We start from the raw sequence: 26,329 nt of genomic DNA, 5'->3' as shown, positions 1-26,329 counted from the left end.
AAGCCATTAACTTGAATTCACGGGCGCTTTTCAAGCGTGACAAAAGGCAAAGCGCTTCGAACGTGTTGCGTTTGTTATACACCGGTGTCTCGGCAACAGTCAAACACCCCCTATAGCCATGGATTCGTCAAAAACCTTGTCAAAAATATACATAGCATATATCTATATACCTGGCAGCCAAATCTTTCCGACTGGCATAGTTTCCCACCAGTTTCCGCACTCGATCGGAAAAAAGATGACAAATAAACACAAATACAAATTTTCTTTTTTTTTCCCGGGATATAATTTCATGATCCAGTAGGCTAATAAGATCGGAGCCATTTATGCAGAGAAAACTGATTATACAAAAGTGTGTGTGTGTGCATATATCTATGCGCTGAATATATTATCTAATAAACGAATAGAACGCTAGCAGGATGCTTTTATAGAGCGCACTCCGTGGCTTTCTTGTACGAAAAATATAAATTATGAAAATGTCGAGCGACATGCTTTTCGTGTGTACATTGTAGTCTATACTATATATAAGAGAAAACTGTATAATGAGGAGAATTTGTGTTCCATATCAACATGCAGGGCGTTGCCTGTTTGGTTGACAATGTGTCTGATGTAACTACAATAGAAAGCAGCGCAAGTAAAGAGCGTCAATACAAGGCTGGTCCGTGTTATAGTTTGTCGTTTAACAATTCAAAGTGCGCGCCAAAAGGCCTACTGCTGTTTTTTCTTTTGTTTGGCGCTCGTTTTCATTTGAGTTTTACTCGAAAACAAGACAAAATCATAACGATGGGTTGAGAGTTGATCCTTATTCCCTCTTGGCTTCCAAGAGAATCTTAGTGGGTCGTATTGTGGCCGTTTCAATTTTTACTTTTATTTCGACTGTGGTATAGTAGAGGGGCTCAGTCTAATAGAAGTTGATGAGACGAACAATTAGATACTAAAATAATCCCTATTCGTTCAGCAGATGTCGAGAGTGGATGAGAAAACCGCTTTGATTGTTTGTGAGCGGTTTGGATTTAGCGGGGGGAGGGTCGATTATTAATAATTAATTTATCGATATCTTATGCTCGGCGATTCGATTAGTGTCGTCTGCGTTCGTGGGCTTTGTTAGAAACTTGAAAGTTGCGAAAAAGAGACGAAGTTTGAAGATGAATAAAGAAAAGTGAACGATAACTTTTTTCAAAAACGTACGTACTTTAGTGTACGAAAATAACACAACGAATAACATTCACAACGAATAACATTCACAACGAATAACATTTAAAAAATGTGATCGTCATGTGTGTCAACTTTGGTGTCGCAGTCCTCCATGCTCTGCTGTTTGGCGGGTAAATAAAACTAAGAATATGTACAAACAATTATTATGGGAGCTTAAACAGAAGAGAAACCTGTTATAAATTTGTGAAATGTTAGTTTCTGACTAGCATTTAAGACCATGTAAACCCTTTGTCGAAACATGACAGTTTGTTTGTATTGGAACCTTCTCCTTTGTGCAGATTTGAGGCCTGATGCCATTGTAACAACAAGTTAGGCAACTTTTGCTTGTGCTGCTGGTATGGACATGTCATCAGCAACAATCTCACCATCATCACTTGGGTAATTGTGTGTGTAACTTTTATACCTGCAACCTGCTGCATATTGTAATGACATGACTTACACAATTGCAGTGGATTACGCATGGAAATCTGTAAATTCTCCCATTTATTAACAACAAGGTTCACCCACTGTCTCATTTTCAACTTTTCCTCACTTGTTATCTCTGTCAATATTTTTTCGTAAACCCATTTTTAAATTTTTTGTTTAGGTAAACAGCATCATCCAGTTTGAATGGGGAAACTCTGTCCTCGTGTATGCCCATGTGAGTGTGGGTGTATTCACGAGGACATCCTTTTTCTGTCCTTCAACTTTTCTGCGGATGATGCACTTGTGGATGGATGCCTGGCCGTATTTTCCCAGGCTTAAAGGTAGGCCAAATTTATCTCTTATTCTTCCTTTTTTCGACTATTTGGGGGCTTTGACTATAAATCGTTTCATAGTCAAGAGTATTATTATTCCTGAGCTTAGGCGGTTGACGTTGACTGTTTTCTCTTGCCGATTTTGTTGACTCAGTGAGGGTTCGTTTTAAAATGAGCCATTTGTCGAACGACTGCAGATCAGGCCCATTTTTGTCCTTCACAACTTTGTCTGTGAGTAAAACAATTGAATTCGAAAATATTTGAACTTTAAACTGACGCCACACAGGCACCACTCGTTGTTGTGCATCCTCCATAATTCTAAATGGACTTACATCTTTTGCGATTTGTCCTGAATAATTCTCTGTAAATAGACGAGGCCCTCACTTTGAATCTTGTTCCCTTTTGCCTCATTCGCTTCTCGATCCATCCGTGGCGGCCACATTGTCTGTGCATATAGAAGCGGCCTGGATAGGCCCCAGTGAAAGGCGATGACGGAAAGAAGAAGAAGAAAAAAAAGCGAATGCGACTCGGATCATTAAAGGAGGGACGAGTGAGAAAACTCCTCGATGCCATTGGGTGATGGTGGTGCTGGTATATAGGATGGAGAGAAAGAGCTGTAGAGTGGAAGAGTGCGAAGGACTCGCTACTGTGCAGCAGCTCAGGGACTATGGGGAGAGAAAAAAAAAAGAAGAAGGTTCACTCCACTGGGCTGCGTTATACGCCGGGCTGTTCTCGCTGTCGGCAAAGTATATAAAAAAAAAAAAGAAAAAAGAAAAATCCTAACGAGCTTGGGATCTGGAGTGCTCCGGCTTCCTCCCGGCCAACGCGTTGGCTATATAGAGTGTGATGAGATCGGTTCTTCAAACAGGCTCACCACTATATATACTCTCTCTCTCTCTCTTTCTGGCTATAAGTTGAAGGAGATCCCATCTATCATGTTATATAACGTGGGGGTAGGAGAAAAAAAAAGGGATCAAGAAAAAAGAAGAAGAAGAGTGGGAGATCATCAGACTTCAGTTTTCTTATTGAAGAGAGAAAAGATAAGAGTGAACGGGTGCTTGGGTTTTCTCTCTCTCTCTCTACGATGAATTCGCAATTAAGATTTCAAGGACCAGCCGAAATTTCATTCTTTATTTTCTCTCTCTCGTCTCTCTCTCTACTTCTTGTAACTGAACAGAACAAACGGGTTATTATGCAGTATACCTACCAGATACACTTGTGTGGGATGTACTCCAGTACTCATCAGTGTCCCACACGCTAGACGGTTCTATACAAAGCGCATTGTTATCGCAATCAAATGAAATTTCCCTCTATAATATTAAGGATTGGGCTTAACAAATTTTCTCTCGTCTCTTTTTCACTGTGATGCATTTACATCTTTTCTCGTATGTATGCACTGGCGTGATACATCTCCTATAGAGTCCATTCTTATACGTGCAACACAATGGCAATTCAAATACGGGCTTGATGGCCCATCAATAACCTATTTGCGGTATAACAGCGCACTGTCGTCTGTGTGGTAGGGTCTGGCTCAAATTGATTCATCAAACTGTCTATCAAAATCAATTGTGAACTGCACATTGTGTATAACATGGCGCGGCACGTTGCAACCTCGAGGGGAGATAAAAAAAAACCTCTCGTCTTTTCTATATAGATTTCAGCAGCACTCCGAGTGTCGATATTAGAGACATTTACAGTCTAAAAAAAGAAATTCTTTTCGATATAAATGCAGCAGCAGCCTGAAGGCAGCGGCAGCGTGAACGCAGCAGCAGCAGCGGTGACGGGTGGCGAAAGGCGCCCAACCAGAAAGTGCACCCGTACACTATAAAGACCCTGGGCGCTGACACTCGGATGCTTCGCGGATTCTTCTTCTTATTTTATATAAGAAAAGAATGAAGAAAAAGAAATTTATATACAACGGGAAATAAACGAGGAAAGACGTCCAAAACAACACATCAACGCCCTTAATGTGTTTTGTAGGAGGAGGTTTTTCTTTTCTTCTTTTTTCTATCCGCACCAGTTCCGTCTTTTGTGGGTGGCGGGGTTAGGTTGAGACCTCTGCGCCTACTCAATTCTTGTCAACCGTCTATGCCTCTCCCTCCTCCAGGCTGTGCATTATACAGCGCATAACGTCTATCTGCTTGCTTCTTCTTCTTCTTCACTTATTTGGCGGTCTGATGAAATAGACTCCATTCTGTTCTGTATTATATGTATAGAGTAAATGTTGCCACGGATGATTTATCGTCGACGGCCTGTGCTGACGACTCCCTTGTGTGGCGCAACCAGACAGCAGACAGAAAACTCTGGTCCGCCGAGCCCCCCAAAAAAGAAAACGAGAAGAAGACGGACAAGGCCGGATAGAATGACAGACAGTTGGTCCGCATTTATTCGGCTGGCCCATTTTTGCTGGTAACTTGGGGATGATGATGTAAAAGGAGCAATAAAGGGAAACAAAAAAAAACAGACTATCGCGACGTAACGATTCCATTCGCGGTGGTGTGCCGTTGGCTCTCATCCACAAGTGCGAGCTGTACGAGTGGTGCTGTAGTCGATTTCCTATGGAATGCACTTGCTCCTTATCTTTCGCCTTATTTTACCACGGAGATCTTATACACGCCCACTTTACTATCATCAGATACATATGACGTCTTGTAGCTTGGCTCCTCCTCCAAGTTGAATTGTTATCTTACCCTCCAGTTACTCCCCCCGTTCTGTTAATGTATATGTTCTGTCATATGTATTGACACTTGTGCCGATTCTCTCATATGTCTCTGCATACCAGTGGGTATTGTTCAACAAATTCCATTTGCCGCAGCGAATACGTAGGCGTCGGTATCGTCTGCTGCGATGAGTGCGAGTGCAAAAACCTGGGCGCTATAAATCATTCACTCAATACTCCTACAGATTGTAAAATAGGCCACGCAAATCCAGGAGGAGCTTTTGACAAGGGTTTTATCAGGTCGTCGGAGACGAATTCAGAGCGGGAATGCATATAGAGATCTTTGAGCGACTATAGTAGATATTGAATAAATGAATCGAGCGCGCGCGTGGACGTGTCTTCTTTTGAGGACGAAACGTGTAATGGAGATGGATCTATCGGCAAAAAGAAAAGTGTAGGAAGTATAAACGACACGGAGAAACGACAAGTGACGGGAAAATGGAGGCTATGCACCAGCGCCAGGGGGAAATTGGAAAATCTCGTCTTCCGTAATACACACACACACGCACCAAAATCGTGTCGCCCCATTTTCTGATGCATATATTTTCTGTTGATATTTTGTCGTCGTTTCTTTTCTGATTTACCCCCCACGACTTCCTCCCCCTCTATCCGCCCGTCGCACATAGTCGTTCACCCGTTCTCTCATTTCATTAGCTTTGATTGAATCCCACCCATTTTTTCGGTCACGCCTCTTATATCCACGATGCTGGGGATGGAACCAGGGTCAGTCAGAGAGGTTAGAGAAGAGTCGTGAACGGCTGAAATTGGAAGGGTGGAAGATTTCTTGCTGGGGTTTTGAATGTCTGTGCCGCCGTTGGAGTAAATCGACTTTCTTATAGACAGTCAATAATATCCAATAAGAATTCCTATCCGATTCGACGCCAGGTTCGTCTATTCGTGTCGCATGATGCCCAGCAAAGTTCCCCCGCCCGTTTTCTTTTCTCTTATAAACTTTCTCGATTCTCGACGACCCAACTTTGTTCATTCGTCATGCGTGACGACGTCCCATCTCCGTGATGACTTTGACGACGCAATCAAAAGGCATCGCGCAGTAATGATCATCAAGGGCCAGCTCATATATATATATATATAGAACGCGGCGAATTCGCTTGGATATCAAATCGATTTCCCCTTTTTTTTTCTTCTCCCACTCGTTTCGCAGGAAAAACGCGCAGATGTAATAATTTGAAACTTCTATAGCGTCCAGTTTGATCACATCACTCCCGAAATCCACTATAGATTTTCTTCTTTTTTTTCTAGCTAGATGCGAAAGAAAAAGAAACTTGGCTCTTCTCCGCTCTGTCTAAATCTATAGAGAAATTCGGTCACACTCACTTCCATCAGTCTCTACTATATATATAAGAGTGTTTACCGAAACCTAATAGAAAATGTGTGCTGGTTTCCCGTTGCTGGCCTGTTCTTCCTTCTTTCTTTTCATCTTCGTTTTTTTTTTCCCGTTCGTTCGTTCGTCCCCAATTTTTTTCTTTTTCTTTATTTGATTTCCTCTTCAATCTCTTTCTCACATTCTCATCTCCAGCTTCGGCTTCGACATCATCAGCAATCGCCTATATAGATGCGACGGTGTTTGTGTGTGTTCTTCTTCTTCTTCCTTGAAGTGTTATTGTATGAAATGAACGTGCCGCCAAGTCAATAAAGGCGATATATACCCGTATAGCTCGTCTACACTCTCGCCCCTGCAGAAAATATATCCTTCCTTCCTCCAAAAGTCCAAAGCCCACGGCAAATGCGTTCCCTATCGGCCTCATTTTGATGTTTTCTATAGTCAGGCTAGAGCAAAAGGGGGGGGGGGGGCTGAGAGGCAGGAGGTCGATCGTCGGTGGCAGCACTAACGAGATGCTATGTGCAAAATGGATCAATGGCCATACAACAGAAATCTCGTTAGGTTTCACCCGCCTAAATATAGATACATTTAGATATTATATTATACGTGGAATAAGGCGTGTAATGTATTGTATATCTACTACTTGATTGTATAGACGCATATAATGCACACACGCGCCGGGGTTTTGTGTGTGTACGGCGCGCAAACGAGCTGCGAGCGCCATATCTAATCTATTTTAATCTAAACAGACTACACAGCGTGAAATGTTGCTGCTACTGCTGTGTAAGAAAAAAAACCCGTTGGTTAAATTCCGCCTTGGCGCATCGTCTAATTTCATTCGGCGAAAAAGAAAATAATAATAATAAAAAAAGGCGAAGATGTATTTCCAATTTTATTTAGTAGACGCCCGCCCGCCCGACCGTCGTGCTGATATAGATAGAAATGCGGAGAGATGTTACACGGCAGCAGCAGAGGGAATCACGATGAATCCCCGTGTGTTGGATAGATCACTGTTTGCTCCGACGGACGCTATAATGAGGTGATGATCAACCAACCGCCCAACACGTTCAACTTCGTTCAACTCCCGAACGAAAACTTAAAAAGAAAAAATTTTCACTTTTTAATTTTTTTTTTTTTTAACTTTGGGTAATATGAAAAATTGCTTTTCAAAAAATAAGAATACGGTGATATTATTTGCCCTCGTCGTCTATTATGCACTGTGCTAGGGAGAACACGAAGGGATTTTTTTTTCAGGTAAGCGTGAGAGAGATGCCTGTGGGGGATTTAGCCGTGCGAGAATATCAAAGGATATTTGATTATACAAGAACAAGAAGGACTCGCGTCTCTATACTATAGCGGGAGCCAAGATATCGAAGTTGCTGGTGCTGCTGTGCGTGACACCGTCCTGCCAATGACCAGGTCATTCACGTACCGAGCAAACGGTGGCGAAAATTGGATCAAAAGAGAAACGAAATCGCATTTCTTTTCTTTTTTTTTCGGAGACGGCGATTCTAAAATGTATTTTTCTTTTGTCTTTTATTTCATCAGCCGATCGATTTTGAGCGCAATTTTAGACCAGCACACAGGTGATGTCTCTATAATATACTTTTCAAAGTTGTAAATTATCTTGACAACGCTCTCGGAGCGTGCGGGCGGATGAAATACTGAACGAGCGACCGCGCGCTGCTGATGTGGTCGCCCACGCCACAATTCTATTTTCATTGCGCATCAGAGGGAAAGAACCGCGATTATACACACACACACACACTCACATAATATACACAACATAATAACTATGCTTCTTCTTCTTTTGCCAGAAAGAGAGAGAGAGAGGAGCTTATGTCATTATTAACCAGTTAGGATTGGTGCTGGGTGCTGGGTGGGCAGCTGAAAGGAAGGAAGTGAAGAAAAGCAAATAAAATAGACGCGCAGTGATTAAATAAGACGCGGGCGCGTGTGCCAGTCATCATTGCATTGCGTGTACTTTATATACACATCACGAGAGAGGCGGAACTTTTGCCGCGGTTACACACATATACCATATAGTATATAGTATATGTGTGTACATTTATACGACCGGACGGGTTTGCTGCTGCTGTTGTGTGTGTGTTCTAGCCGGCTATATTGAATGTGACGGAGCACAGCACAGCACAGTGTGTGTGTATGCATACAAGCGACATTGGCATTGATCAATGCGACTCGCATCTATCGCCGGCCGGCCCGTAATGAACTGACTGGCCCATACTGCTGTCTAGCTTCTTTTTATATTTCTTTCTTTTCTCTTTTCTATGAGCGCAGGGAATATAACCACCGCGATCTATATACTATATTACAGTCACTAGTCAGTCAGTCGAGACTATGTGTGTCCTTCAGCACGACCATATAGCTGCTGCCTCTCTCTCCTTCTAATCGATCACGCTCCCGTCCCATCAATGTCACCAGCAGTTTTGGCTCACTCCAATTTTATTTTTTTGGCCTCCCTTCTCCCTGGTGGGTAGATGGTCGTAGATCTCTTCTTCTTCTTATAATACTCTGCACGAGGACAGCACACTTTTTCTCTCTTCTCCCTTCGCAGCTCAGCGGCGCCAGCAGAGTATCACGTCTGACAATAAAGGGATTGACCTTTCAACGTGCATAGAATCCGTCAGTCGGCCGAAAATCGGATTGCTAGAGAAAGAGAGAGAAAAGACGAAATAGACAGCGCAGAGCGTTGAGTTCAGCAGGAGAATGTGTAAACCCAACCACCCATATTCTGCAGCCAGGTTGGCCCTATTTGTTACTCGTTTATGTGTGGCCATCGTCTTAGATCTTATAGCTTTTCTGTCCTTTTTCGTTTCGCCATTTGTTTGTGCGTGTCAATATCGTGCAAAAAAAGGTATTCTTCAATTTCAACAGCGCCCAGCAAACAAAGTCTATTATGCACAACCGGCGGGGGGTATATAGGCCCGGATCGGTACACACGACGACCAACTGTTCTATCTCGATCGTGGATAACATCAGCGCAGCCGCACAAAGAACATTGGGTCGTCCTTTTTTTGGGGGGACATTTGATTTCGCCGAATGAAATCGTGAAATTTAACAGTCCATTTCTATAACTGGCTGTATAATGTTATGTGTACAGGCTGTGGGGGAGGGGGGATGCTTGTACGACTGTTCAAATGGACTCTCCCCACCCGCTGGGAAAGCAATATCGCCGAGCCGATATGGGAGCTATACATGAAACGATCATGAGAGCCAAAAGAAGTTTTTGGCCAAGAAACAAGGCGTACTTCTAGGAGGGAGAGAGAGAGAGCGACACATTGGCAAAGATCTGCGTTTATCGGCAATTTCAAATTGAGCGCCGGGACGGAACAAGAAATATATTGTAAGGGCCGAGACGCGGATTGTAATGTTTCCCAGCATTCAACTCGGAACTACTGTGGTGTGGCGCATATTTATCGGGCGAGTTAAGAGAGGAAGCGACGCGGGATTCATACAATACAGAATGGATAATATAACCCCCCCCCCCCATCTCTCCTTTGCTCGGTTGGTTGCGCATAAGGACGTTGTGTATAGCGACCGTGTTTTAATGGACGCTATAAATTGTGCCGCAGTGTCTTCGACACGTAGACGGCCGCCGCCATCCACAGCACAGAGCCCATTCCCTTTCGTGCTGACGTATTTCTTTTGAGTATTGTAGACTATGCACGGAAGGAGGATATATATATGTACATACGCAAGTCTGTTGAAGATCACGGGAGAGAGTTTTTTTTTGGCGAAACGGCGAAACGGCGAACGGCGTCCTTGGACGGGGATTTTCTTTTGATTGGCGGTTCTTTCGGATCTATAAGAAAGTCTTGAGTGCAAATCTAAAAGTAACGGGTCGAGTTCTCGGTCTCTGTTGATTTGTCCACGCCAAAAGGGAGATTCGATTTGACTCTTTAAAAGGCTGGCAACAGTCAGCTCTCTGCACTCGCATCAAACGAAATATTGACTAGACAGCAGCAGCAGAGATAAGGTGGATTTCGATGAAGAACTCTCGCCAATCAATAATTTTGACATTTCAATGCATATTTATAGGAAGGATTTGAGCGTGATTGCCGCATATTTTCTGGGTTTTTTTTAATGGAGTTTGGATGATGGGCTCGGCGCGTATAGAGCTGTCAGGCACACCGTCGGGCGTCATCCATGTAGTAATGAACATGACGTACTAATGTATTATACTACACACCCGCCGGGAGACCAAGAAGAACGATTAAAACAGAAGGAGGGCGAGAGACAGAGATGATAATCTAATGACCTGAAATTCTGAATACCCTAGTGACTATAAGTGAAGCTAGAAGGAGGAGGGGGGGGGGGAGCTGCTGTTTTGCCGTAAACACAAGTGGGGGAGGGAGAGGGGGGGGGGTCTTCGAGTTGTAACATCAATCGATGTCTCTAATCATCTTTCGTTTAATCACCAGCTGTACAATAGTCATGTCCCACCGAGGTGTGAATATCCAAGACGCCAGCACGCAAGAGCGGAAACATCGCCCCGGGAGATGGTTGCGGTGCTGGGTATTTCGATGCGTCCGATGCTGCTGGGCGATGCCAGCCAAGCAGGAAGAGAAATGTCTATAAATAGCACGGGGATGTAGTATTCTATACGTCATAATTAATCTCTAATTGCTTCTTGAGAAGATGGATGATATCTGCGGAATTCCTCGAGCACAACTGACGTGGGCGTCCCGACACCGCGGCGGATATCGTTTTCGACTTGAGTTTCCATCCGACCACTTACAAATGACACGGTGAGCAGGAGCAGCAGCAGTAGATCCACTCTGCCGACTCTCTGTTTGATAGCTGCCGGTCTAAATATCTAGACCGTGTAGAGAGCAACATGTATAAGAGTATATATAAGAGGCTTATCGCGAAAACGGGAGGTGGAACGGACGCAACTCCACAGCAAACCCATTCCCCATACACATCACAAGAGGTGAGCGAGAGAGACTTGCAATATAACAAAGCAAGTGTCCTGTGCCGGATACATATCCGTATTGATGTTTTCTTATCGGTCTCTGGCCCCCCAACCCCACCCCCACCCCCGGCGGCAGCCGACGTCGGAGGGCGTGGCCGAATAGAGCGGCAGCAGTCTCTCTATACATTTATAGACAGGGCTTATGATACGGAATGTATCATAAGATGGATGGGCAACGCAGCCACGTTCCCATATAGGGGGGGACCAAACTCCTCAGACTAAACGGACGCATCACGCAACTCCCAGGAATCACCAACGCCAAACCGAGAAATAAAAAGTGGGGGGCCGATAGGAAACGGAAGAATATCTAGGCCACTATATAGTGCACGTCTATGTATGCATTTTGTGTGTGTGTCTACGCCGCCCCAAGCCTTTTGTATGTACACACAGAGAGAGAGCGAATAATCTAAGGGCAGAGAGAGAGAAACAATCGAGATTGATGAACGACCCGCTTTTGGTCGGCGGATGCGAGCCTTGTCCTCTACAACATCCGATCGAACATGTATCCCGCCGACCAAGAAAAGACATTTGCCATCATTTGTCTTTTTGTGTGTGTGTGCTGCGCTGCTGTGTGCTGTGTCTGGAACGTGTAGCTGATGCTCCATCTTCTTCTTCTCCGCTGTTCTTTTCTTATTCTCTTATAAGAGGAGGATCAATGCGCTTGATACTTTCGTTTTTCTCTCAATGTCTTTCGGCCTTCACCGCACACAGACCGCGGGACCGGAATGTATGTACACACGGATCCCCCTTTATTTTTTCGTATTTTTTGTTCCAATATGCGATGGATAGGCTTGGAATGCTAATCCGTCCAAGCAGCGCCTATCTACATCCTTGTGTGCTTCCGTGTGTGCTTCCGTGTGGGTATAAGCAAATGGAGAGTCGGAAGATAAGACGAATCAGATAATGTACACCCTCGGTTGGATGCTGTTGTTATGATCAGCAAATGCTATGGCTATTAATCAGAAAACTGTGATTGCATCAACCGAAATCACAACTCTTTTGGCTCTCGTGAATGGCGCTGCAGCTTTAAATGTTCCGCGCGGTCCGATATGTGTTTACTCAGCTATAAAGGCGTTCACGTTTTATATGGGAGTCAATAAACGATTCATCTTTGGCTCTAGGATAGACCGGCCCTGGCATTATAAGAACGAGACCAGCCCCCTTTCTTTTTTTCTGGCTGAAGGGGAAAAGCGGCGGTGGAGAGTCAAAAGTGCTGCACTGGACAACATACATCATCAGTCGCTTTCAGCGACCGCATGTTACATAATGGTCAGACCACCGAAAATAAACGATTCAATACCGCAAAGATCCGGTAAACATAAATCTTTTGAGACATATCATCAATAAACTTGGAAAGGGAGGAAGGGAGGGGAAGTAAAATAAACGAAATCAGCGTACAAAGTTATACGCCAGAGAGGCGAGTAGTGTTTGGACTGCCGTTTCCACTCGCTGAGATTTTCTTTTCTTTCCGGACATCTAGCGTAGAGTCTTCAAGTGAATTTTTTTAACTTGATTTCTTTTCTCAGCCATTGCTGCTGATGATATGCTGGGGGGGGGGGGGGAGCGAGCCGGCAACAGCATCAAAGCGAATGAAGGAGAAAGAGACAATAGGAAAGGGTATGCACAGCATCGTCGTCTCTCAGATTGCGAGAGTGCAAGGAGAAACTGTAAAAACTGTGGGGAAAACTGAGCTCGTCGGTGGGATAGTAATCAACTTAGTGGGCCAGTTAGCTTTCTTCCTCTCACTCTCTCTCGACTAGCGGAGAAGTAGATAGAAGTCGCTTGAATACGTAAGAGCAATCACGATGGAGTCTGAGCGAGCGAGAAAAGACGCGGAAGGAGAGCAAGAAGAAAAATTTGAATTATAAGTAGCAGCAGGAGCAGGGGGGGGGCCAACTGTGTCGACACATTTCAGACCGCAGCAGTCAGCGGATGATCTGGCCAGATCGAACTTCCACGTGGAAGAAAGCTGCAGCAGGGGAAAATTTTACAAACAGCAGAAAATTGAATGCACCCCAATAATACAATTCAAGAAGTGTAAAAAACAAAAATGCCATTGGCTTTCAGGCTGATGATGGAGAAATAGACGTCACAAGTATAACTCACGATTTCAATAGACAGGAGCCTAAGTAGAAGTAAATAAAGAGAATAAAGGGTGGCCTATGGTATAAGATTTGCGTGGGTGGTTATGTACACAGAAAAAAGCGGAGCGCAGAACAGAATGGATAGTCTCTGCTACTATACAAGTATATCCAGCACTTCATATCATTGGCCACTGTGACACTCAAACAGACGGAATACATCGAGTTCAATGGCCTGATCCTTTCCATCTATAAAAATTGGAGACAAGGTTCGGGGTCGGTAAACTCAGACGTTTGGCAAACAAGTTCTTGGCCATTTATAAATCAGGGACCCCCAGCTGTACATCCCCTCCGCATTTCTATCGACGATCAAGTTGAAAAAGAATGGCAATTGATTCGATGACGTGCCCATCGTGGGTACACATCATCGATGATGGTTGCCCGTCTTACGTTGTATGTATCACCCAATACTGAATTAGTTGATAGGGTCGTGATTAGTCGCCAGTTTACTACGTTCCTGCAAGATGAAAGAGACAGACACATGGCAGAGAGAGCAGAACAAAGCAGATAGTCTGGGGAAAAGCTACGCGCTCCAAATGTACATATACCTTCATGCTGCCGTTTACATCAATAGAATTTAGACATTTCAGCATCCTTGCAAAGTCATCGATAGGTTTTCAGGTCTCAGATATTACGACTAGGTCCTGAATGAGTCCGCTCTATGCTTTTTGAAAACTAACGTAACTACGTCGTATATAAGCGGAACATAGGGCGAGGCAGAAATCCACAAATGTTTCAAAATTTGGTATTTCGCCTGGACCATACACAGCGGTCTTTTATTAGACTGTCACAGAATTTCATTAAGATAGGCTTTGATTACTATAGACTTTCAAATGCCCGCATATCAAGTCCGGAGGTTACAATCTTGAATGGGCAATGTCAAGAAAGGAAATGAAATGAATGTCTAATCTTTTACCCGGCTATACCCTTGGATCCTGTTCCGTTATATATTTTTCCCCATTCATTTTTAATGCAATAGGTAAGGCGTTGGCTCTGAACAGAGTGAAACCCTACTATACATTTTTTCCGCGTCTTTTGGAACACTATAGAACGGAGCAGGACAATCTGTTCTAGACGCTCCGAGTTCCTGTTTTATTACGCATCTACCAAAGGTATGCACACGGCTGCCGGACGTTAGTTAAGTGAATTTAACAAGTAACTCAAGATTAGTCTAGCGAATTTTTAATGATGATAAAAGCCTTGCCGCTGGGTGGATTGCGTGGGGAAGGTTAAGAATGCCAACTGCATGCACACATTCCTATTTCTACGTTAGGAGATGAAGCTTTGACTGGTTGTATGCGTAAATTTCTACTCCCGTCTACCCGGAATACGTCCATATAATATCGAAATGCATCTGTATGTATTATGATATATATAATATTTGCCGATGCGCCAAAGAGGGAAACAAACAAATCACGGACTCAATCACGACGATTTATTGTGACGTGAAAAGCAGCCAGCTGGCGAAACTGTGGCCCGCTGGAGAGATGGGCACGTAAGAAGAGCGGCGTGCATCATCAAACGAACGGACCGGAAGACTCCTGATAAGGACTCGCTGCGGAATAAATATATGTACATGTAGGAGGAGAGGAGGGGGGGGGGAGAGAGCAACAGCAGCAGAAAAGAAACGAGAGGGAAAAAGATGTGGGGAAAAAATCACAATCATTACACAAGAGCGACGAATTTATATAGACGACGACGAGAAAATACGAAAGCTTCGTTTCTTTGTCCTTGGGCAATCACACGAAATAACACGAAATCAGATGATGATGGCGGGGTGTGTGTGTGTATAAAATAGGCCTGATAAAATAAATCTATTATCTCGGTAAAAATCCTTCACAGCCCAAAAGACAAAAAAATAAATCCTCTTCTTTCCTTATATTCCCTTACGTATAATATAGAAAAAAGAGATGAAGGAATATTATACAGAATATTTTTTTAAAAGTGGTATTATTCCGCAGCCAGTGAAATGTGGCAACATGCGGCAAGGCGGAGAGGGAAGAGAGTAGGCGTATTTTTACAAAACCGGCCGGTAGTGGTCGCAGCGACACTAGACAACTTTTTTTCGGTTCGTGCTGCCATTTTTCTGGGGCTGCTTATTTCTGTAGTTGAACGGACAGTTTTCTCAGTCGTAAAATTCACGTGCGGTCATAGCTCAGTGTTTTTTTTCCCTAGTACCTCGCCCCTTTGGCTGGACCTGCTGGACACTTTGGCAACAAGCAGTCCGTCACCGAATGCAAATGGTAGGCTTTTATCCATCTAATCTCAGTGATTTGTTTTATTTCTTCTATATTATGCGCGGGCAACAACGAATGAGAGACAGTGCGGGTCTTTTTTTTTTCTCGCTCTCCATTTTCCGTCCCTTTCTTGGATGATTCTAACGATCCAATTCAATCGGGCGACTGGGAATCGCCAGCTGGTCACCCTCTCTCCTTTCGTGAATGTCTGGTGCAATATAACAAGTGTGCACACCCCGGACTCATCTCTCTCTCTCTCTTGTATTTATTTTCCTTTTCCCTTCTGCCAGACTACACGGGTCTGCTATATAGCGAGGAAGAAAAACAAGTCCTTCAGACACAGCCACCCACGGCCCATACATTATGTAGAGTACACATGATAAACTATCCATACTTTATGATGCATTCCCATGGCCTAGCCTTCTACCATAAGAACATCCAACATTTTCGCCCTTTTTTTTTCTTTTTAAAATATCCCGTTTCGTTCCTTTTTTTACAATTCTGACTGTTGGTGTCGTGTATGGGAGTCTGAAACCGAACACGAATCATGGCCAGCTGTTTTATGGCGTTGAACAGGCGTTTGAAAAAAAAGAACCACAACAAACGCAGGAGGGGTGTTGGGGCGATTAAAGCTCGCCGTCTTGATGTACTGGGAAATCTGCGAAGGAGAAGGATCGATTATATTCGGGTTCTTACTTGAATAGGGCGTGAAAATGTTGAGGTAGAGACAGTCTTCGCTCTGGTTGGTCAACATGGGCACCAGTTTCTTGAGAGTCTCTAGCCGCCCGCGCGGCATCCTCTTGAGCGCCTCGGTTTCGTTGCTGAGATCCGGGAATCGCTGCGGGCAGACTGGGCTGTAGCGGTCGGCCTGGCGGATGCCCCGCCACGGCGACACGGTGACGGGCGGCATGAAGCGGAGCGAGCCGAGCGGCGGCGAAGCGTACGGCACCCCGAGGAAGAGCTCGACCGCCGCCAGCGACTTGTCATCAAAGGCCTGGTAGAGTCCGCGCAGCGATCCTTTGCGAGTGTTGACCACCCGCGAGCTGGACACTTGGGTCTTGCCACCTTCCTGGTTGGCTGGCCAATCACCGATGGCTAATGCCGTCGCCACTATCAGCGTCAGCACCAGCCAGCACGACACGACAATTGCTGATTGACACGCTGCGGCCATTTTCATTAGATTCCCAGCAGCTCGCCCGCCCGCTTGCTTGCACTGCTTTGAGCTTAAGACTTTTTGAGATTCGATTGGCAAGGAGCCGTGGTAGGAGCAATGGCCAACTTTGTCGAGAGAAATAGAGACCCTACTACTGCTGCTGTATGTATAATCTCCTTAGTTGTTCAGCTTAGGCTATACACACTTCACTTTCGTTCACCGCAAGGGGGTAGTAGTAGCACCGGCGAAACACTAATAGAGGCAACTGCATCTCGGTTCCAGGGCTAGCGGTCAATTCCATTATTAGTCGACGGCGCTTAAGAACCCAAAAGAGAGATAGAGAGAGATAATGACTCCTTATATAATTCCCCCCCTTCGCCTATTTTCCTGTTTTTGGGAGAGTGGGGTTGTGCGTATTTTTTTGGTATTTGTGGATCCTCCCCTTTTATTTAGGTTAACAAAGTTTGGATGCGGTTTAATGCTACACGCTACTCTGATGCTCCAACCCGCCTTCCTTTTGCGTAATTGCTTACCACTGCACTTGCACTATCAAGCGTTCACCCTGACTACACCAGTCACGCAGCAGATGCAGGGACGACGATGAGAGCTGCTGCTGCGAGCGCGTGGGCTCAGCAACGCCGGGTGGCTTCGTTATATTAACCCGATCCGCCGTATCTATCTAACGACCAGCAACTCCATTGTACCTTTTGTTTTTTCTTTCTTTTTTCCTCACTAGTCTAAACCATCATTTGTTTCCTTTCCGGGTGATTCGATTCTTTGATTTTGTTTGTTTGTTTTTTCATTTCATTTTTCCTGTTCGGCGCTTACAGATCGCCCTTAAAGACTTGTAGAAATTGGATCCGAGAAATAATCCTATGTCGAGTTGAAGACAAAATGGCGTAGAGATAGCGCGAGAGGGGGTGAATAATTTACGTAGGGAAATTCACCGAATCAGTTGCGCAAGAAAAGTAGGCGAAAACGACACTATAAATCGCGCACTTAAAACCACCACCACCACCACGTCACCTATACGTCAGCCGTTTGCTGTAGGCCGAATTGAGCACCTATACACGGCGCGTCTGTGCGTGTAGCCGAAATCGATAGTCAATCACAATGGACTCACGGCTGGCGGATGTGTACAGGAGCGACTGACAGGCCGTCGATTGCAAGTCCAGATGATGTATTTTAAGAACTCTGCCGGATGAAAGCCGAGAGATATAGCAACAACCAACGCGATCGCGAATCCGTGGGAGATGCGTAACAGTAACAACAACAGAGGCGAAGGTGATTCGCGAGGAGAGAGTTGAAGCACCTACTCGAGCGGAGACTGGAGAGATGCTGGACACCCGAGACGGGCTGACATCAGAGAAGGGGAGGATTTTCTCGTATTTCGGCCGGCTGCGTGAAAGACTACACACAGTGGACGCGGTGGATGTGTCTGTTTGGCTGCACCGGTGGATGTAGACACACTGCTGCAGTCGTCGCCTTCCAACCGGCTGTATAACAAACACACTGGGCTCCTGCTCCTCCTGCTGCCGGCGACTCTGACCTTGCGCAGTTCACGAGCCATCGGCAGCGGCAGGAGACATGCAGAGGACGGACGTCCATATATATACACACACACACAGACAAAGCTGTTGGTGCCAGCTGACCGATTGCTATCGTCATATCGTTTCTCTTTCTTATATTAGATCCTTTTTATTTTTCGGTTAGGCTTTTTTTTTGTATTTCTTTATTCTGTATAGATATATATGTGTGTGTGTGTTATCCTCTGACGTGTATTTCGATTTCCCCGTCGCTGGAACCAATCGAAAGGATCAGTCCGGGCCAGCGCAATCCTTGTGTTATTCTCCCTTTTCTGTCCGTCTACATGTATAGAACTCGCCTTTTTTTTTGGGTGTGTGTGCGAGGGTAGGGCTTTTATTCTTTTATAATACTGTTGGTCTATAATGGCCGATACAGCACATATCATCGTCCTTGTGTCTCTTTGATATCTCATCATCCTATAGGGACCACGAGCCAAACTAGGGACCACAATCCGCTATTTATTGCAGACAAAACGTCTATATACGGAAAAAGCGGAAGATGTTGTGCGTCGTTTGGTCGGCCCATTATCCAGCGACCGTGTGCGTACACATTTGGCTAATAATAGACTGCGCATTTTTTTTACCTCGCTATAAACTATAGGAAATATACCGAAGACGATTTGCCATTAGCCGAAAAACAAGACAATAATATGACGCACTCGATTGTTTTCCTGTTTCTGCTCTCTCCTTTCTAGTGTATAGACGTGCACTACACACACGGCACAAGACCGTAGAACTCGTCTAACTCGTCTAACTTTACTACTCCCCCATATCTACCGACTATATACCCTGAGCAGCACAGCAGGATATCTACTGCTGGGCGAGTTTATTGCACACTATATAGTTTTTTTTTAAGTCTTGTTCCATCCCTGGCTTCTCCCCCCCCCCCCCTTTCTCTTCTTATATTCCGTTGGAGCTGTGTGGGTACGACGACGTTGGCAGTCTCAGCGCTCGGTGCGTGCGTTGGACACTTGCAATTATGCCCAAGTTAAGTGGACGCTGGCGTTCTCTCTTCTTCTTCTTCAGTCTCTTTCATCTCTCTTTTTCTTTTCTTCTTTTTATGGCCAAGTTTTATCCGGCGTATATTTCCTTTTGCGCTTCGGCGAGACGAGAGAGAGAGAGAGCTAGAGAAAAGAGAGTCCTCCGGTTTCTTGGTTTGCAATTCATTAGTTGCCCGGGCGTCAATAAAAAAGGAAGAAAGTCAAGGACTTTTTTTTTTTCCTGGGTTGTCGTCTCCTTCGTTCCGAATCAAGAATGAAGGGAGAGTCAGCCAAGTGCTCTAGCTAGAAGAAGAAGAAGAAGAAGAAGAAGTAGCGATTCCGTGAATATAGCTACAAATAAGATGAGAAGGACCCGCAATCAGCCGACAGTAGATGTGCTGGGTCCTTTTGGCCTACTGTCCTGTGGTGCTGGTGTCTCAGCCATCACGCCTCTCCTACGTAGTTAACAAAAATTGGTGCTGACAGGCTACGCGACGAGAGGTCAGGTCGCGTGCGGCACTTGATTCTGTCGGACCATTGCCGCCATGTCCTTGCGATGAGCAGCAATTTTATTTTGTTTTTTTGTTTTTTATCCAGCCGGAAAGATTCGCTCCGCAGTTATCACACTCGCGTGTTGGGGGGAGACCTTTTAGTCGGTTGTGTTGGCTTCGTGTTATCGCTGCATTACATGCCGATATTGCGTCGTTCTTTGGCCCAAATTCAGTTTTTAGAATCGACGTTAAGTAATACGAAACATTGGCAGAGAATTCTGGAATCTTTTCTCCCTTTTTTCTTTTGGTAAATTGAGTCCATCGATTTGCGCATTGTCTCGTCAGTGCCCACAATCCCGCAGTGTAGTGTAGCGGGACGGTATATCTTGGCACAAATTTATGTAATAACGTCATTGAGGTGACAGCTAATCATCCAGCAATATCAGTGATGCTATAGAATATAATAGGACAATCGGATTGAAAGGCAATTGCGGACGAAAATGAAACATATTGCGTTGATTTACTCACTTAGTTTTGGTCCGTTGGACAATACTGAGGGGGGAGGGGGGATACGACAATATTAGAGACCACGTCCGCCACTGTAATGATCCCGCATCTTAACAACGTTACAGAAATTATACCGACAACTGTTTGAACAAATCAAAGACACAAGAGAAGCGATAAGGAAAAATCGGTCTGGCGGAAGATCGTATGATGTTATTGATTTCTCTCTAGTATATAGCAGGGAAGCAGAGGTTACTACTGTTCTATCGTATACATTTCAAATTCCTAGAAAAATAAAGCAATATAACCAATACGTATACATATACCTATAGCCGAGAAGGGATACATTTTCTATGACTCGAGTTACAAGACCGTTCCGCAGTCGTTGATTATTTGCTCTGCTCTTTTCCCAGTTCTTTTTTTTTTATTTTTCTCCAGCATTTTCTTTTTTCTATTGACTTTTTATCTTGGTGAAGCAAATTCTGGCAGGGCGGCACGTGCGTCTACACAACTGATCCGAGCGAATCTACTCCAACACACACGGACGAGCGAAATCAAATAGAATTTTTTTCTAAAAGAATCAATTGCACTAGTCGAAGGGATATAAGAGAAGAAAATACGCGAAGTCTCGGCGGAAATCGTTGCCAAGTGAAAGAATGACAGGCCGAGTGCAATAGCCAAGAAAAAACAAACCCATCCACCCACCCACCCGCCGACCCACCAGTCAACAAAAAGTCGGGGAAAAAATCGAACGAAAATAAACAAGAGACAGGATACATTTATGTAAAGCAAAGATTGGCAGAATAAAAAAGGGGAAAGCAACCATATTATAGAAGGAGGGCCCCGGGTGATCAGTAGCCGACAGAGTCCGCGCATCGTAGAATTTATTAGTTACATTCTCCAGCTTTGTATAATGACGTTGTTGATCCGCTAACGGATAAGATCTTCTAATAGTTCCGAATGAGGAAACATTAACGAAAAGAACAATTAGTAATGGAGAGAGAGAGAGAGATGGGCCCTGTTTGAGCTTGCCATGATTCAGTTGCTGAGCTGGAAACAAAAAAAAATCGGGACGAGCGTGCCATTGCCATGCACAGTAGAAAACACCGAAACCCAACCCAAAAAACATCAACGACGAGGGTAGATAGACACGAGGAATTGGCTCGCATTCAATTCTTCCGTCATCGGGAGACGAAAACAAACAAAAAAATCCGAACGAACGAGGGGGGGGGGGGAGACAGGAATCACGCGGTTCACCGGATTGAACCCGCGCTCAAAGCCGTGCGCAGCATCACGCCGAACGCAGGAGATAATAGAAACAAAAATTGCCGGAATCTATGGAAGTCGAAGGAAAGACAAACGGATGTACACTGTACACAGGAACTATTACATGTATATATGTATATACACCGAAAGCAACAAAATAAAACAAACAAAAGAGAGTAGCAAGCAAAGGCAAAAGAGGAGGATTCTTTCTTCCGTCAATCTTCCGTCGTCGTCGTCGTCGTGTCTCTCCATAGCCAGCGCGCCCGATGATGCGGCACATACGTAAAAACGGATTTCCTTTTCGCTCGGCTATGCTGTTATATTCCTCTTCCCTTTTTCCTCTTGTCTCGTTCCAGGCCCGATCCATTTGGTATTCCGGACGAAGAATCACCGCCATTCGTATAAAGATAAATCAGTCCGGATAATTTTCTAAAAAAACAAAAAAAAGAAACGAATAACAAAAGAATTAGAAACTTGGTAAAAATAACCACAAATGCGGTTGAATAATTATTCCAGCACGTACTAGCACACTATTAGCACTTAATATTTTAGAATTTTTTTTTTTTTTTTTAAATATGTAAAGGTCACAGACAGATGCGGAGACGCATTAAGAACGACGCTTTGCAACACGTTGCGTGGTGACGTCCGGCAACTTTTCTGCGGTGACAAATGTCGGCGTTGCGGAAAATGGCGAATCTCTACGTGACGAAAGCGATGATGACGCGAGCTTGAGAGTCTATTCGTCTTGGTTATTTGACAATCATGGTTGGATTCGCTTTGGCGTAATTCTCAATTCATGCGACTCTTCAGGCTTCATCGAGCGCATCCCCACCCCCCGTCTTGTCTAGCGAAACTGAAAGAAATTGTTATAATAGTTGACGTTGACTTGACAGAGGCAGCAGCCAAATCCGGATAGAATATTCGGCCCGGCTTCACTCTCTCTCTCTCTCATGTCTGCAACCTATATATGCGATATACGAGGCAGAGTAGAGAGAGTAGCTTATACCTTTGCCAGCCATACAATCTTTCATGCATGTGTGAAGTGATACTAGTATTGATCCGTAGCTAGCAGCTAGATGACTTGACAAGCCCCGGCAAACTTGGATAATCTACTATTGTTCACCGTTCTGTCAGCAGGTCATCGGATGCGATTGCCTACTGATGCACGCGGAAAGTTGATGGCAAATTTCGTGTATTGTCATTACAAACAAGTGTAGTTGCCTCGCTATTTTGGTAAGCGTCAAGGATGGAAAACAAAAATAAATGCAATCGAATTGTTACCTTTATTCGGATTTAAGTTTGGTAATTGCACTGCGCTTACGTAAGTCGATAAAATTCGTTGAAAATCTGAAATAGTTTGCCACATTGCCGTAGAAAAAAATAAAATAACCAAACAACCAAACAGGCATCGGGTACAAAATAGAAAAGCCGCGGCCGCAATCCGAGCATGCCGACGGTTGTCATGCGAATCCTGAGAGAAATAGAGGGCGCCGCCACAGCATTTTCATAATTCATCCGAAATGGGGACAACAAAGAGGGAGCGTTGGGTATATATATACCCGTAAACTATTGGCCGTCATGATTGAATTGATCGTTAGTGGAATTGCGGTGCAACAATGACGGGGCCTCATACCGGCACTCAACCCACTCATCAAAAAAGAAATTGGCAATATTTTTCACTTTATAGCTGCACTGCTTCACTATACCCTGAAAGGCATTTCGCCTTGGGTAAAATGTTTTTACTTCCTTCTTCAACGCCGTCAAATCATTCCCGACTATTTCCTTTTGAATTTCTTTTAAAGTTCGAAACTTTTACTTTTCTTCGCGTTGCTTCTCGATGTCTTGTAATACTTTGATCAAGTCTGAAATTTCAATGAAATGAAGAGCACTATGCAAGTTATTCTGCACAAGAAAGTTGCCCCAGGTCCAAACCAATAATTTTTCTCGACTCTTTGAAACTTTATTATACGAATCTGTTTTCATGATTCGGCTGGGGATCTGGTAAGTGATGTATTATTACGGCGTGATTGGTGTTTATAGCATGCGCAATACTTTCTTGTACTACCTTCGCTGAAGTTGTTTACCAAATAATAGCTACCGGCTGGGAAACGGATCAAAAGTCCCCGCTTGCGACTACCCGTCCGGAACTGATCTCAAATTACGTTATTACGCAACTGCACAATCTGTGGGGCGCCTACTCAATAAGAATAACCAAGAATTCTATACATTTTTAACCGCTCATGTTTCATCGTCGCCGTTGTCGTGGATACCTAAGTCGTTGTAGCTATCAATGGAATACAGCATAGCACATTTAATTAACTATGATGCATTGCTTTGATCGCTAGAACTTGACCTCGAAAAAGTTTACTTTCGGGCTTTAGAAGGATTCATTCAAGATGTGCCAGTGTCACCAATAATTAGCTACTATATAAACTTTTACATAGGATGTCGGTAACGTACGATGTACGCGGCCGTTCCAATAACGTCACTGGGATGTGCCAATGTTTTGTTCTTCTTCTTTACACAGATTAATGACTCAGGAAAAAGTTTCGCCTTTATTCCACGTTGGTTTCTCCGCCCCATTCGGGAGGAACACCCACCAATTTAGAACTCACCCGACAGCAAGTTTTCTATTTGAGACACAAACACGGCCATCATTAAAGAGCTTTTTCCTTATATCTTTCCTTCTATTGCTTTTTCATCCTGTCAATCTGTTCACCCACAACCCCCCCCCCCCCACCCCAAATATTATTCGTATTATGCATCATTATTAGGGAAGAGAGAAAATCGAAGTTATCTGATGTTTAAAAAAAAAATTTTAATTCGAATTTAAAGAATCGTGCCATTTGTCTACCGCGAATTCCGCGTTTTTACCATAGCCTACTTCAGTTACGGCCACGGACGGATAGGAGTTCACGGATTCCCTCTGTGGCTCTGTGTCCTAAAGTGAGTCGAGCCACACACCACCCTCAGCTGCCAGCGGCAATCGTACCTAGGTGAAAAGCATTATTGATTGCGGAACATGGAATTGAAACCCCGCAATCCGCAATCCACAATGCTTTTCACCTAGGTACGCGTTTTTATCGATCAAAATGCGCTTTGAAAGTATTGAAACTCGTAAAAAGCTAATTTTCCCGTAATTCTCACAAGGTAGCTCGGTGACTTAGCCGAAGGCCAACGCTTGCAACGCGAACCCTATGTAATCATCTCAGGTATTTTTTTGAATCAACTTTTTTCATTCATCTCTTGTCGCCAACTGTCGCTTAGCAGTTATCACTAGCTAAACTAAATGTCCGCCAGGTGGCGGATTGTCTATTCGCGAGTGACGAATTTTGGTCATTCGTTTCCGAGACACTCAGTAGACGTAGGCCTATTACAATGTAATGGTACTGCGGCATTTCCATCATGAAGTTAAGTAAAAAAGATTTTGTTTCGTTACGAGACTGTATGATTGCTGAACGTAAAATTATAATTTTTACATGTTTATTTACAGGAAATCTAGCCTGTAATTTCAAATCTGCCAAATCACCTTATCAGTTATCACGTGGCCTGAAAGCTGAATGAAACTGATGTCGTTGTTTGCTGCTTGTATCGGTTGTATGTAAAACCAATGCAAAAACACTTGACAACAAAAGTAAGTGTGTTATGTCAACCGATTTTCATTCAAATTTAGTTAATTTTTGACAGAGTAGATCTAGATCCTATTTTGTTGTAGAATCGATTGTGTTGCATCTTCGTTGGACATGTGGTTTTACGATTCAATTTCCTTGGGGTTGAACTAGACTTACTATTGTAAGTTGGGAAGTCTTGCCAAGTGTAGAAACTATTGTAAAATTTTTGATATTAGAATGACAACATGAGCGCAAATTCCAAAATAGAGTATCCTTGTAGCTTCGAGGGACTGTTTAGTTCAACTTTATGCCTTTCTTTATATTTTATCACACGAGACATTTCCTTCTCTATATTAATTCAATATTTTTTCAATTGGTTTAACAGCATCTGAGTATGAGCTGTACCCAGGTGGTGGAAGGTGTGAAAAAGTCAGCTGTTGCATTCAGTTTGTGAGATGCAGAAACCAGAAATGATTCACAGAAAGGTAACTATGTTCATTAATTTATCTTTTAGAAAGCTTTAGATTAAGTAATGGAAGACCAGAGAATAGATCCCTTTGCTTCAGTATTGTAACTTTCAGTGAAGTCTGTGGAATGTGTGGTTTTACCATGGTTTTACATTATTTGATTTTTCATCCTTTTTATATTTTTTTTCATTAAATTTTTTACTATAAATTTTTCTGTAAAATTTCTAATATCAAAATAATTTTGACTGATTTTGGTGATTCAACTTTACAGTCTTTACTAGCTTGCTTGCTAATTTTATGCTAATTTTCTGGAATATGTCGTTTGTCGTGTATAAAATTCTGTCCACCAGGATGCGGAGTGTCTGTTCGTGACTCGTGAGTGACGAAGCCGCCATTTGCTTTTGAGGTGGTGTACGGGAATGTGTTGCTGCTTCATGATGGTCTTCGCTTTTACATTTGAAAAAATGTTTCCACGCCATTCGACCAAGCTGAATGGAAAGTGAACAATTTTTAAAGCAAGTAAGTCAATTGTGAGAGTTTTGACTTTTGGGAAGTCCATTTTCTAATCCACTATAATTTTTTTTTTTTTTAAATCATGTCGAAGATCTTGCCTTTATCCACGTGATCGCTGCCGTGTCATCTCTTGTGTCTTTGAGAGGGTCTCTACTATATATTGCAAGACACAAATGTGATGAAAACAGGAAATCTGAAATGGTAATAATGTACTTTTAAGTTAAATCATGTAGGTTGTCACTTGTTTTCGACATCAAGAAAAAAATGCTACCTTATTTCGTCCTTCCAGATAAAACAGCTTTTGTGGAAAATCTTTTTTCAGTTTCGAATCAATCAGTACAGAAATTCCACTTGAAAAAATTTAAAGAAAATTT

General features: G+C 43.7%; 1 protein-coding gene and 1 long non-coding RNA gene across 2 annotated transcripts in view; one reads left to right on the top strand and one right to left on the bottom strand.

Moving 5' to 3' along the window:
- Positions 1 to 17,995, bottom strand: part of LOC124314641 (neuroligin-4, X-linked-like) — a 49,890-nt gene extending 31,895 nt beyond the window's left edge. The window contains exon 1 of the mRNA XM_046779895.1: positions 16,081 to 17,995. Within this exon, the coding sequence (XP_046635851.1) occupies positions 16,081 to 16,561 (481 nt within the window). The 5' untranslated portion in view covers positions 16,562 to 17,995. The remainder of the gene's footprint in view (positions 1 to 16,080) is intronic.
- Positions 1,088 to 1,975, top strand: LOC124314982. Its single transcript, XR_006911455.1, has 3 exons — positions 1,088 to 1,322; positions 1,491 to 1,590; positions 1,799 to 1,975. It is a non-coding gene; the product is annotated as an uncharacterized LOC124314982 (long non-coding RNA).
- Positions 17,996 to 26,329: the final 8,334 nt, after the last annotated feature.

Source organism: Daphnia pulicaria, chromosome 10 (genome assembly GCF_021234035.1).
Source record: "Daphnia pulicaria isolate SC F1-1A chromosome 10, SC_F0-13Bv2, whole genome shotgun sequence".
Classification (NCBI taxonomy): domain Eukaryota; kingdom Metazoa; phylum Arthropoda; class Branchiopoda; order Diplostraca; family Daphniidae; genus Daphnia; species Daphnia pulicaria.
Note: the sequence above shows the minus strand (reverse complement) of the source record. Positions and strands in the feature narration are given on the sequence as shown.